Source organism: Megalops cyprinoides, chromosome 19, assembly GCF_013368585.1.
Source record: "Megalops cyprinoides isolate fMegCyp1 chromosome 19, fMegCyp1.pri, whole genome shotgun sequence".
NCBI lineage: Eukaryota > Metazoa > Chordata > Actinopteri > Elopiformes > Megalopidae > Megalops > Megalops cyprinoides.
The window spans coordinates 72,501-86,975 of record NC_050601.1 but is presented as its reverse complement, the minus strand read 5'-3'; the positions used below and the strand labels follow the sequence as shown (position 1 = coordinate 86,975).

The following is a 14,475-nucleotide window of genomic DNA, read 5'->3' as shown; positions in this document are numbered from 1 at the left end:
ATTTTTGTCACAAATGAAAGGAACCATGCGCACTCATCAGAGAAATAAAAATGGCCACCATGGCTGTCTGTCCAACTGCAGGTGCCCAGTCCTGAAAGTGCTCAAGTTTTAGCTCTCTCAAGCTCGGTTCTGAAAGTGTTTAGTTTTAGCTCTCTCAAGCTCGGTTCTGAAAGCGTTTAGTTTTAGCTCTCTCAAGCTCGGTTCTGAGAGCTCTAGTCTCCAGAATTTGTAATGACCTGGAAGAGGGTGATGTTGTAGAGCACCTGGTGGCCGTTGTTCCAGGTGTACAGGACCCTCTCCCGGGGGTTGTAGTCCATCATGGAGATGTGTGAGTACTGGTTGTGGAATGGGATGTCTGTGTACTCGTAGCTGGAGGAGTTGGTGTAGTAGGCAAAGTGGATCTTGGCGCCAGCCAGGTGGGAGTTGGTGACGTAGAGGGTGCCGCAGATCATGAAGGCCTCGCCGGCGCTGCGCTTGGGGAAGCCGGTGTCCCAGGTCTGCAGCACCTCCAGGCTCTGCGGCTCCAGCCGGCTGATGACGATGTTGCCGGCGTTGGGGATGGTGGTGTAGACGGCCCACAGGCCGGTCTCGTCCGCCATGAGGTCGATGTCGGACGAGCCGCCCCAGGAGTAGGGGAAGGTGTTGTTGTACCCGGCGGAGGGCAGACTGCGCTGGAGCAGGACGCTGCGTGAGCGGAAGTGGTACTTGATGATGATGTTGCTCTGGTACTTGTTGTAGTAGAGCGAGCCGTTGTAAACCACGTGGCCCGTCCCCGCCCAGGGGTGCGGCAGCAGGTGCTGCACGAAGTTCTGCCCCTTCATGAAGTCACTCAGTGTGTGATACTCCAGAACACGCCTGCCCCTCAGGTACCCATCCATCGACCACACCTGCAGAGAGAGAGAAAGGGGGCGAGAGAGAAAGAGAGAGGGGGAGAGAGAGAGGGAGAGACAGATAGAGATTACATTACATTTACATTAGGGACAACAAACATTGAGCACACTGCAAGCTACACATACCTAGGACTAAAGATCAGCTCCACAGGAAGCTTCAACCTGGCTGTAAATGAACTGAAATGAACTGAGTGACTCCTAAATGTGCTCTCAGTGACTGATGCCATCATTAATTTGATCAGAAGTGATTGATTTATACCCCGGTGGCAGCCTCTCCTTCTGCCTGCGGTTTTCTCCCTCTATCTCTAGGACAGCCCACTCCAAAGACCCCCCCCCCGTTCTGCTGGAGGCGGAGCCTCTGGGAACGCTGTCACTGCAGGTAACTGCTGAGGGGTGAGGGGGTCACTGACCTTCACCTGGGACAGGTACGTAGGGACAGACCCTCACCTGGGAGAGGTATGCGAGGATAGACCTTCACCTGGGACAGGTGTGCGGGGACAGACCTTCACCTGGGACAGGTGTGCGGGGACAGACCTTCACCCGGGACAGGTGTGCGGGGACAGACCTTCACCCTTGACAGGTATGCTGGGACAGACCTTCACCTGGGACAGGTGTGCGGAGACAGACCTTCACTTGGGACAGGTGTGCGGAGACAGACCTTCACTTGGGGCAGGTGTGCGGGGACAGACGCGGGCGGGCCTTACCCTGTTGTCCGCGCTGGGAGTCATGGTGTCCGTCATCCAGGAGCCAAAACGGGAGCCAGACGCACGGACGGTGATGGGGTGACTGACACCTGTCAGCTTCCCACACCCTGGGACAGACGGACAGAGCGACGGTTAGCCAGACAGACAGGTTCCCAAAGCTGGGAGAAGGACAGACAGGTGATTATATCCACAGACAGACAGACATTAAGTCCATAAGGACAGGGGACCCCCTCCCCCCAAGCCTTTGGTCACAGATCAATGCTCCTGAGGATTAAACAGGGAGGTATGAAAATATGGAAGCGCTCACTGCTGCAGACAGAAGTGTTACAAGAGAAGCTTCTCACTGTACAGCTCATTCATCTCTCTTTGTGAAATTAGGCCCATTATTTATTCTAATACAGAAAACCGTTTCACATTTTAACTTACCAGGATGTGGATAATTACATTGACCCCTGTTTCACACTGTTTCCGTGTTTAAATTGGGGATTATTAATTTAAATCTTTTTGGAAGAAACTATGGTCTGTTTCATGTCAAATTACTCCTGTGGTATAGGTATGTTTAATGTATGCAGGTGCACTCAAACAGTGCTTTCACCATTAGATCCCTTTCACATTCCATCCCTGTTGTGGAACAGGTTTCATACACACGACGGAGATGCAGGTAAGTGAGTGCATTATTGAAGGCCTCTGTCTCCCACCCAGCTTCTGCATGCAGGAGTGCAGCCGCGTCTCCAGCAGCAGCAGTCTCTGCCGCAGCTCCTCGTAGTCGTAAGCCCCCATCTCCTCCTGGATGGCCAGCAGCACCAGAGACAGGTTCTGCACCTCCTCCTTCAACACCGCCACCATAAGTGCGTCCGACTTGTACTGCTCCAACACTGGCAGCAGGGGGAGCAGTTGGGTCACCTTGTCCTTCAACTCCTGAGAGACAGAGGGGGCAGGAGAGAGGGGGGGGGGAGGGGGGGGAGAGAGGGGTAGAGAGAGAGGGGGGAGAGAGGGGGTGAGAGGGGGGGGGAGGGGGAGAGAGAGGGGGGGGGGAGAGGGGGGGAGAGAGGGGGCAGAAGAGAGAGAGAAGGGTGAGATAGGGGAGAGAGTGAAAAGTGGAGTGGGAGGGAGAGAGAGGGTATGTAAAAATTGATATTAAGATATTTCATCTCATGGTTGCAATGCATTGTATGTAATAAGTACCAAACTGAAAATTTACCAATCAACCAGTTAATTTAGACCAAGTAACATAGGTGAGGGGAGAAGGCAGGGGGCTGGAGGACCACAATCGGGAAGCCTCGCTCCAGATGAGGGTCATGCTTACAGGTCATCCGGACAGATTAAACTTCCATCTTACAGTGAGGCCAGGAGATTGCAGCAGCAGCACTGCTAGCTGTCTGATGCAGGTATCACTCAATGCCAGACTCACGGGGCGGAGCCCCCTTGCCCCGCCCCCTGCGGGTGCAGCTCATTCCTTTGGAAGCAGGTCTCGCCCTGTCAGCTGCAGCCCGCTCGTGTCGCCCCCCCGCGGGCTGGCCTCAGCGCGGGGCAGAGGGAGGAAGCGTTAGCGTTATTCAGCCCGGAGCTCCCTGTCATAAATCTGCATCCCCCCCCCCGCAGCCCCACACTCATAAATCTGCTGTCCTGCTGCCAGCACAGTCAGACCCGCATTCATCACTCATCTCCGTGCTGAGGAACTGCAGTGCACTCAGCACCTCATAGCCCCCACAGCATCGCCACGGCCTTACCCACAATCCCCTGCAGCACTGAGAGAGAGCAGTTTAGGTAAACACCCAGCTTCAGCAGCCCAGATCTATATATATATATATATCTATATAGAGATCTATATATAAAAAGACTGTTTTTAACACCAGTCTGATATCTTAATTATGATCCAAATGAATTTGATTAAATGAAAATACATAAAATTCTATTCATTCATGCGCGCACACACACACACACACATGCACACACACACACCTCCTGAAAATGAGAGAGAGGAGACCTGAGTGGGATTGTATATGTGATAAATTCCAGCTCTGCAGACGTTGTGTTTGCAGGCCCCACACTGCTAACACACAGTAGAAATGCTAATGCATACACACATTGCTAAGCTAACACACAGTAGAAATGCTAATGCATACACACATTGCTAAGCTAACACACAGTAGAAATGCTAATGCATACACACATTGCTAAGCTAACACACAGTAGGAATGCTAATGCATACACACATTGCTAAGCTAACACACAGTAGAAATGCTAATGCATACACACATTGCTAATACATTCCAACATAAAGCCAATGCATGGATGCACTGCTGTAACACACTGGCACATCCCAATGTCCTCCAATCAGAGAGAGGGGGTGGAGCCAGCCCTGTTTTTCATTGACTTGGTGGGGTAGCAGAGCAGCAAAGAATGCTGGGATTGTTGGGCCTTAAAAAGCATTAATCTCCTACAACTGCCACACCCCTCTCTCTCTCACACTCACTCTCTCTCTTAACAGACATTCACCATGACCCACAAATCAACTGTATAATTCATAATGCTCATGTAACCTCCTTTCAACACAGACACAGGTGATATACCTGAAAGTGCAGTGTTCAGTAAGCACAGGCGAGTTACCTGAGAGTGCAGTGTTCAGTAAGTACAGGCGAGTTACCTGAGAGTGCAGTGTTCAGTAAGTACAGGCGAGTTACCTGAAAGTTCAGTGTTCAGTAAGCACAGGCGAGTTACCTGAGAGTGCAGTGTTCAGTAAGTACAGGCGAGTTACCTGAGAGTGCAGTGTTCAGTAAACACAGGTGTGTTACCTGAAAACTCTTGGGGTTGAGGGATCTGGGGTTCTCTGAGGCTGTCCTCAGCTTGCTGTCCACCACCTTCATGAGGGACTCTGTGTTTCGGACGTACTGCAGGTCCCTGTAGGTCCGCAGGTCCAGCACCTCCATGGACTGCGTGATGTTCTGCACCTGTCAATCAAACACAGAGACGCTGTCAGCGCCAGAAGCGCATGGCCACATACAGCCAGGACGGCGCAGCTTCACTCACCCATGCATTTTAACGTGTTTATGCACATAGTGTGTGTACGAGCAAAATGACAAAACATTTTGGAATTCATCAATTTTTTCTGAGCTGGAGTTTGTTCTATGTGCAAATGAATGTCACGTCAGCTCCAGACCACTTGTACTACATACGCAAGCATAACAATCTGAGCAACATATTTTTTGCCAGCCAGATGAAATTGTTCCAAGTATCAAATTTATATGTGAACAAAATGACCCTTTGCAGTTGAAATACCTAAAACGTGATTCATTTTGCAATAAACATAAAATGTACAAAGAAACCTAGTAATCTAGTCAGTAGGCTTATATCGTCATTAACTTACTTGCCAAATTATAACTGTGACTTTATAGTGTAGGTGACAGAAGATACGTGCTGTGAAGCGTTTGATTCTGTGCCTGTAAGAAATCACTCAGCACTGTAACTCACCACAGTTAATGTCAGTTTAGGGAGACTAAGATACAGAAGACAGCCCATACACCATTAGCATCTGGGCCTACAGAAATTCCAGTAAAAGAAATCATGAAAACACAGGTGAGTCCCCAGTGCAGGTTGCTCGTTTGATTTGCTGTACATTCCTGTCATTCTTACCATCCACTAATCATTGTTCTCTATTTGTTTCCTGTCCCTGCTCCGGGCTCCTGCCTGGAGCTGTAGTCCAAGCATCACACCCCGATCTCCAGTCCTGTTACTTCGCTGACCTGCCTATCAAGCCAACTGCGTGCCAAGAACCAGACATTCTCTAGGATACATTTTATAGTTACTCTGTTATTTACTACTATCTATCAAAATTCAAATGTCTTAAAGCACATTGTATAATTTCAAGCATTCTATGTAATTCCATCTGCCCAGTGCCGGCCAGAAGCAGATGGGCTCCCCCTCTGAGCCGGGGTCTGCTCAAGGTTTCTTCCTGTAAATTAGGGAGTGTTTCTTTGCCACTGTTGCCTTAGGCTTGCTCTCAGGGGGTCTCAGGCCTGGGAACAATGTAAAGCTGCTTTGTGACAACTTGTGTTGTAAAAAGCGCTATACAAATAAAATAAAATTGAATTGAATTGAACTGAATTGATTTGATTCCTTGCTGGGGCACTGCTGCTGTACCCTTGGGCAAGGTACTATACCCAGAATTGCCTCAGTAATTAATCAGCTGTATAAATGGATGAAATTGTAACCTACATGTATGCAAGTCGCTCTGGAGAATAATGCAGTGAATGCAGCCACACACCTGTGCTGAACGCTTTCAGATCTGTGCAGCATCGGGTGATTCTGCAGCGCCATTTAGAGGCAATATCTCTCTTCCTATTAGTATTCTTCCCAACATAGAGCCTCCCTCTCTCTCTCTCTCTCTCTCTCTCACACACTCCCTCTCTCTCTCTCTCTCCCTCTCCCTCTCTCTCCCTCTCTCTCTCTCTCTCTCACACACACTCCCTCTCTCTCTCTCACACACACACACTCCCTTTCTCTCTCTCTCCCTCTCCCTCTCTCTCTCTCTCTCTCTCACACACACACTCCCTTTCTCTCTCTCTCCCTCTCCCTCTCTCTCTCTCTCTCTCTCTCTCACACACACACACACTCCCTCTCTCTCTCTCCCTCTCCCTCTCTCTCTCTCTCACACACACACACACACTCCCCCTCTCTCTCTCTCTCTCTCTCTCTCTCTCTCTCTCACACACACACTCCCTCTCTCTCTCTCTCTCTCTCTCTCTCACACACACACACACACACACACACACTCCCTCTCTCTCTCGCTCTCTCTCACACACACACTCCCCCTCTCTCTCTCCCTCCCTCTCCCTCTCTCTCTCTCTCACACACACACACACACACACACTCCCTCTCTCTCTCGCTCTCTCTCACACACACACTCCCACTCCCTCCCTCCCTCTCTGTTCAGTTCAATGCAGCTTTATTGGCAGGACAAACCACTAGCAGTGTTGCCAAATGGTGTAATAAATGTTAAATCTAAGTACAGGTATAGAGAGTCAAAACATACATATACATTCAGGAATGTGGGGATATATTATATGTAAGAGGCATATACACATACATACAATTAATCAATGATTACAGCCATAAGTTGAATGTATCTATTTTAATTCCTTCCTCTTTCTGCCCCCTCTCCCCCTCCCCCTTCCTCTCCTCTCTCTCCTTCTCTCCCCCATAAGATAGAGTGGGGCAAAGGGAAGGAGGAGAGAGAGTGAGGGGGAGATAGAGGGGCAGAGGGAGGGGTGAGGCGTTCTGCCTCCACATCAGGGACAGTGAGTGAGTTTACAGCTGGATCAATAGACCTGCTGCTATTGTTAGCACAGCTGCTCTCCTAAAAGAGCTGCTTTCAGCCCTTTCTCCTTCTCTCACTTTCCTCTGCCTCTCTTCCCTTTCTCCTTCCCTCACTTTCCTCTGTCTCTCTTCCCTTTCTCCTTCTCTCACTTTCCTCTGCCTCTCTTCCCTCACTTTCCTCTGTCTCTCTTCCCTGTCTCTCTCCTCGTCTCCCTCTCTCCTGCATGTGTATGGATGATGGACAGCTGTCACTCACTTTCTGTGTGAGGTGTCGGAGCTGCTTGCTGCGGGGGTCTCGGGTGCAGGCGCTCTGGGCGGGGGCCACCACCGTGCACACGCACTTCCTCTCCACGTCCTGAGAGGAGCTGTAGATCTGCCAGCCCTCCTCCGGACTTGGGTACAAAGCCTGCCGAGACAGAGGCACACACACATCGTCAAACATCTAATACACCACGGCATGCACAAACACACACACACACTCACCCACACACACACACACACACAAACATATGCACTGTCAAACATCTAATACAACACAGCACCACACACACACACTGTCAAACAATGAATACACCACGGCCCCACACACACACACACACACACACACTCACACGCACACACCGTTTAACATCTAATACACCACGGCACACACACACACACACACATACACACACCGTCAAACATCTAATACACCAAGGCGCACACACACACACACACACACACACACACACACCGTTTAACATCTAATACACCACGGCACACACACACACACACACACACACACACACACACACACACACACACTGTCAAACATCTAATACACCATGGCCCCACACACACACACACACACACACACACAGTCAAACATCTAATACACCATGGCCCCACACACACACCGTCAAACATCTAATACACCACAGCACACACACACACACACACCGTCAAACATCTAATACACCATGGCACACACACATGCACACACCATCAAACATCTAATAAACCACGGCCCTACCCACACACACACACTCACACACTGTCACTCAAACAACTAACACACTAGCTCTCCTCCTTTCAGAACACACACAGTGTTAGAGTGAGGGGGTTAGAGCTTTGGGGGGGGCAGTGTTGGGGGGGGGGCCCTAATTGGTTTAGACTGAAGACGGAAATTGAGCTGTTCCCCAAAGATTGATGAAGCATCTCTGCTGGTGATCTGGAGATGAGAGATATCACTCTTTTACTAATCCAATCAGAGTCAATGTCATACTGTGTGTGTGTGTGCAGTGCGGTCAGGTCAGGCGCAGTGCAGTCAGGTCAGGCGCAGTACGGTCAGGTCAGGCGCAGTGCAGTGCAGTCAGGCGCAGTGCAGTCAGGCGCAGTGCAGTGCAGTCAGGTGCAGTGCAGTCAGGCGCAGTGCAGTCAGGTGCAGTGCAGTCAGGTGCAGTGCAGTCAGGCGCAGTGCAGTGCAGTCAGGTGCAGTCAGGCGCAGTGCAGTCAGGTGCAGTGCAGTGCAGTCAGGCGCAGTGCAGTCAGGTGCAGTGCAGTGCAGTCAGGTGCAGTGCAGTCAGGCGCAGTACAGTCAGGTGCAGTGCAGTGCAGTCAGGCGCAGTGCAGTGCAGTCAGGCGCAGTGCAGTGCAGTCAGGCGCAGTGCAGTCGGGCGCAGTGCAGTCAAGGGGCAGTGCAGTCAGGCGCAGTGCAGTCGGGTGCAGTCCAGTGCAGTCAGGTGCAGTGCAGTCAGGTACAGTGCAGTCAGGTGCAGTGCAGTGCAGTCAGGCGCAGTGCAGTGCAGTCAGGCGCAGTGCAGTGCAGTCAGGCGCAGTGCAGTCAGGCGCAGTGCAGTCAGGTGCAGTGCAGTCAGGCGCAGTGCAGTCAGGTGCAGTGCAGTCAGGCGCAGTGCAGTGCAGTCAGGCGCAGTGCAGTCAGGTCAGGCGCAGTGCAGTCAGGTTAGGCGCAGTGCAGTCAGGCGCAGTGCAGTCAGGTCAGGCGCAGTGCAGTCAGGCGCAGTGCAGTGCAGTCAGGCGCAGTGCAGTCAGGCGCAGTGCAGTCAGGTCAGGCGCAGTGCAGTCAGGCGCAGTGCAGTCAGGTCAGGCGCAGTGCAGTCAGGCGCAGTGCAGTGCAGTCAGGCGCAGTGCAGTCAGGCGCAGTGCAGTCAGGTCAGGCGCAGTGCAGTGCAGTCGGGCGCAGTGCAGTCAGGCGCAGTGCAGTCAGGTCAGGCGCAGTGCAGTCAGGCGCAGTGCAGTCAGGTGCAGTGCAGTCAGGTGCAGTGCAGTCAGGCGCAGTGCAGTCAGGTCAGGCGCAGTGCAGTCAGGTCAGGCGCAGTGCAGTCAGGCGCAGTGCAGTCAGGTGCAGTGCAGTCAGGCGCAGTGCAGTCAGGTCAGGCGCAGTGCAGTCAGGCGCAGTGCAGTCAGGTCAGGCGCAGTGCAGTGCAGTCGGGCGCAGTGCAGTCAGGCGCAGTGCAGTCAGGTCAGGCGCAGTGCAGTCAGGCGCAGTGCAGTCAGGCGCAGTGCAGTCAGGTCAGGCGCAGTGCAGTCAGGTCAGGCGCAGTGCAGTCAGGTCAGGCGCAGTGCAGTCAGGCGCAGTGCAGTGCAGTCAGGCGCAGTGCAGTCAGGTCAGGCGCAGTGCAGTCAGGTGCTGTAAGGCAGCGGTCCCCGTCCACCGGGCCGTGGACTGGTATCCGCACGTAAAGGATAAATAATTTTATTTTATTTTTTTAAATGAGTAAATTAAAATAATTAAATAAAGTAAAATAAATAATTATATATTAAAATAATTAAGATAATAATAAAATAATAATTATATATATTATATATATTATATATATTATATATGTAATTATATATAATTATAGGCTATTGGTGCAGATCTGTTGGTCCTTTTCTCACCACTCTAATACCTCTGTCACGCCCACAGCAGTTTACAGATTTTGAACTTGAGTAATGCGCGCACCACGAGTTCATCACTTACTACAGTCTGAGTGAGCTGTGCCGCCCGCCGCTGTCCTGGCCAGCCAGCTGAATAAAAATATAAACAAACAGCACTGGAGGGGCTCAGCGACCCTCTGCATCAAAATCAAGGCTGAATATCCGGAGAGTGTAACATTCACGCATGACGTCTCTCAGGGAGAAACGCTGAACTCACACTCCATGTATCAGCAGAAACAGCAATGCTGATTGGCTAGCAGGCAAGGACAATCTTGTGGGTCTGAATGATTGAAAAAGACAAAGGATCTTCACATGAAACCAAGTATAATTAGCCAACTTTGGCTGGATTATTTCTCAGCCAATAATTTAAGATCTAACAGAGATCACCAAGGTCTAATTACCTAATTACAGCTGAACCCTGTCCAGTCCTAAGGGCTAACAGACATCACAGAGATGGATTTAACCAATCACAGCTGGTTATGTTTTGGGGAGCTGTGCAGGGGCGTGGCCACTGGGAATCCCCACGCCTGCTGCCTCCTTCTGATTGGGCGGTCTGGATTGCGCCGCTGGGTCACTACCGTGGAGGAGTTCATCACCAACCCTGGAGGCCGCAGGCCCTGAATGGGCTGCCCTTCACTCAGGCCTGACAGCACAGAACCACAGGGCTGCATGTGGAATAGGCCGGTGGGACCATGCGCGGAATATACCGGCAGCCTTCCTGCCACTGTGGCGTTTCTGATCAGAGGCAGACAAAATCACACCTGTTTCTGATTCATATTTCATTCCAGTGTTTCATCATCAGAGGGGACTTTTCTCAAACAAACCTCTACAGCTGATCTTTCACCTTTAAAAGCGACAGGTTCAATCACGGCGGTGTGAGGAGCTGGGGCTGTCACTCTTTCAGAGCTGTTCATAGGCATGACAACGAATAAAGTGACTACAGACATAAATCTCCCCGCAGTCTCTCTCTGTCTGCAGAGAACTATCAGCCTGACCGCAGCAGTGGCAGCTGATATTAGTTTCTGAACAGAGACAGAGATGTTCTGTACAGAATGGATCCACAGCGTGGATTCTGGGAAAGACAATAAAAAAGCATCTGCCAAATGAATAAACGTAAATAAAAGACTGAAAATTTTGAAACGATAGATATGGAGTAAAAAGATGAACCAGACAACAATACAGAACTTTCAGAAGCAACAGCATACCATGATACTGAGATATTTTATACTCCACTTGTAAATCTACCTAAAAGACACAACATGTAACATGATACTTGCTTAAGATCAATGGCACATAATCAGCTAAATAAATAAATAAAATATTAGAATTTGAATAGTTGCATCTTGCATCTCTCTCTGATTAGCACAGCACCTGGCTCATGAAACATTGCTTGTTTTAAATGAGGTGTTTTGGCTGGGAAGAAGCCTGTGTGTGAGGGTTCTGAGAGACTCATTCCGGGCCCTGGGACCTGCGAAGGCGGACCTGGGACAGCTCACCTCTGCTCTCATGGACTACGCTGGGGGTAGCAGGCATTCCTAAAGAATGTGCGCTGTACCGGGGAGGCTGTTTGAGCAGGAAATGGACAGAGACAGAGGGCACCATTAGAAATAGTTTCAAACAGTTGAACCCCAGCATCACTAGAACGTGTTGCATGCGGTCACAGTGGAGGGGAGAGAGGAGGGGGCAGGACAGACAGATGCCCATAACTTCACTGACTGTAAGAGACACACAGGAGACAGCAACCAAGTGCAGCCTGTGATAGAAATACCAGGAGCGTCATGGCTGCCATCCTCCCTGAGACAAATGTAAAACCTTATAATGCCCTTACAGAGACCAGCACTCTGCACCACTAACACTCTCAGAACTGCAGAGAGACCAGCACTCTGCACCACTAACACTCTCAGACCTGCAGAGAGACCAGCACTCTGCACCACTAACACTCTCAGACCAGCAGAGAGACCAGCACTCTGCACCACTAACACTCTCAGAACTGGAGAGAGACCAGCACTCTGCACCACTAACACTCTCAGACCTGCAGAGAGACCAGCACTCTGCACCACTGACACTCTCAGACCTGCAGAGAGACCAGCACTCTGCACCACTAACACTCTCAGACCAGCAGAGAGACCAGCACTCTGCACCACTAACACTCTCAGACCTGCAGAGAGACCAGCACTCTGCACCACTAACACTCTCAGACCAGCAGAGAGACCAGCACTCTGCACCACTAACACTCTCAGACCTGCATGTATCTCAGCTCCTGAAAGCATGTGTAGTGTGACTGATTCCTGCCGCTGTGGCTCTGTGAATGACGGTGCTGCGCTCTGGGGTTATGGGGCAGAACTCGGCCCCTCCTCTTCCCTCCTCACAGGTTTGCATTGGTAGGTGTGTGGTGGCCCTGCCTCCTCTGCTCCTGCGCAGGGAGTGATTGGGCGCTCATGGCTGTGCCATCACATCATTCTGCTTCAACAGGAAGCAGCTTTCAGCAAACAGACGTGTCTCGCTGGCGCATTACGCTACATTTTCATTGGCTGTCAGGAAGGAAAATGCTAAGGCTAACACTGCTTACAGGAACGCAAACACTAGGGCTATCAGCACTTACAGGAAGGAAAATGCTAAGGCTATCAGCGCTTACAGGAAGGAAAATGCTAAGGCTCAGACTGCTTACAGGAAGGAAAATACTAATGCTAAGACTGCTTACAGGATGGAAAATGCTAAAGCTAACACTGCTTACAGGAACACAAACGCTAAGGCTAAGACTGCTTACAGGAAGGAAAACGCTAAGGTTCACACTGCTTACAGGAAGGAAAACGCTAACGTTAACACTGCTTACAGGAAGGAAAATGCTAAGGTTCACACTGCTCACAGGAAGGAAAATGCTAAGGTTCACACTGCTTACAGGAAGGAAAATGCTAAAGCTAACACTGCTTACAGGAACACAAACGCTAAGGCTAAGACTGCTTACAGGAAGGAAAATGCTAAGGTTCACACTGCTTACAGGAAGGAAAACGCTAACATTAACACTGCTTACAGGAAGGAAAATGTAAACACACTAAATGCATGCTAAGATTGTGTGTAGTGAGAGCTCTGAATGGTAACATGTGTTTTAGGATTGTGTGGTGTGTTTAAGCTTAAGTGTTTAAGCAACGTAACGTAACGTAACATAACATAACATAATGTAACGTACCATAATGTCTGTAATTGTACTGTCCCTGTAATGACCCTCACACACGCACACACACACACACATATGCATGCATGCATGCACACACACACACACACACACACACACACACAGTCTCTCTCATCATCTCATTACAGCTGCCACACTAAGTGTGTGTGAGCACATTGTCTACTGTCTATCTGTGTGTATGTGTGTGTGCTGTATATGTACTAACATTTAACACACACTATCTCTCTCTCACACACACACTCTCACACACACACACACACACACACACATTCACACACACACACACACTATCTCTCACACACACTCACACACACACACACACACACACACACTATCTCTCACACACACTCACACACACACACACACACACACTCTCACACACACAGACACACACACACACATTCACACAAACACACACACGTGCACGCACACACATTCACACTCACTCACAGTAAAGGAGGAGGGCGGTACGCACACTGACGATCTTTTCGGAAGTTCCCCCTTGGGATGCCATGGTGGCGAGGGAGGGCAGAGTCTGGGACATCCAGTTAGTGAGCATGGCCATGGTGCTGAGCACCGCTCCAATCTTCAGCAGCGGGACACTCATCTCTCCATCCAGAGGGTCACACCAGCCCCTCTGAGTGACCTGCCAACACCGCACTCCGACACTGCGCTCCGACACCGTGCTCCCACACCGCGCTCCGACACTGTGCTCCCACACCGCACTCCGACACCGTGCTCCCACACCGCACTCCGACACTGCGCTCCGACACCGTGCTCCCACACTACACTCCGACACCGTGCTCCCACACCGCACTCCGACACCGTGCTCCCACACCGCACTCCGACACCGTGCTCCCACACTGTGCTCCCACACCGCACTCCGACACTGCGCTCCCACACTGTGCTCCCACACCGCACTCCGACACTGCGCTCCGACACCGTGCTCCCACACCGCACTCCGACACTGCGCTCCCACACTGTGCTCCCACACTACACTCCGACACCGTGCTCCCACACCGCGCTCCCACACCGCGCTCCCACACCGCACTCCGACACCGTGCTCCCACACCGCGCTCCCACACCGCGCTCCCACACTGTGCTCCCACACCGCACTCCGACACCGTGCTCCCACACCGCACTCCGACACCGTGCTCCCACACCGCGCTCCCACACCGTGCTCCCACACTGTGCTCCCACACTACACTCCGACACCGTGCTCCCACACCGCACTCCGACACCGTGCTCCCACACCGCGCTCCCACACCGCGCTCCCACACCGCGCTCCCACACCGCGCTCCCACACCGCACTCCCACACCGCGCTCCCACACCGCGCTCCCACACCGCACTCCCACACCGTGCTCCCACACTGCGCTCCGACACTACGCTCTGACACCGTGCTCCCACACCGCGCTCCCACACCGTGCTCCCACACCGCGCTCCAGAGAGAGG

At 51.4% G+C, this 14,475-nt stretch overlaps 1 protein-coding gene across 3 annotated transcripts in view; it reads right to left on the bottom strand.

Annotated features, from left to right (window-relative positions):
• Positions 1-201: 201 nt before the first annotated feature.
• olfm2a (olfactomedin 2a) overlaps positions 202-14,475 on the bottom strand; it is a 27,517-nt gene continuing 13,243 nt past the window's right edge. For 2 of the 3 annotated variants that reach the window (XM_036553290.1, XM_036553291.1), the window contains exons 2-6: positions 7,167-7,316; positions 4,390-4,545; positions 2,293-2,512; positions 1,595-1,701; positions 202-887 (exon numbers count right to left, since the gene is read on the bottom strand). In XM_036553290.1, the coding sequence (XP_036409183.1) occupies positions 213-887; positions 1,595-1,701; positions 2,293-2,512; positions 4,390-4,545; positions 7,167-7,316 (1,308 nt within the window). In that variant the 3' untranslated portion in view covers positions 202-212. Of the gene's footprint in view, positions 888-1,594; positions 1,702-2,292; positions 2,513-4,389; positions 4,546-7,166; positions 7,317-13,497; positions 13,630-14,475 lie in introns of those variants that run through there. The other variant, XM_036553289.1, reaches the window with a different exon arrangement.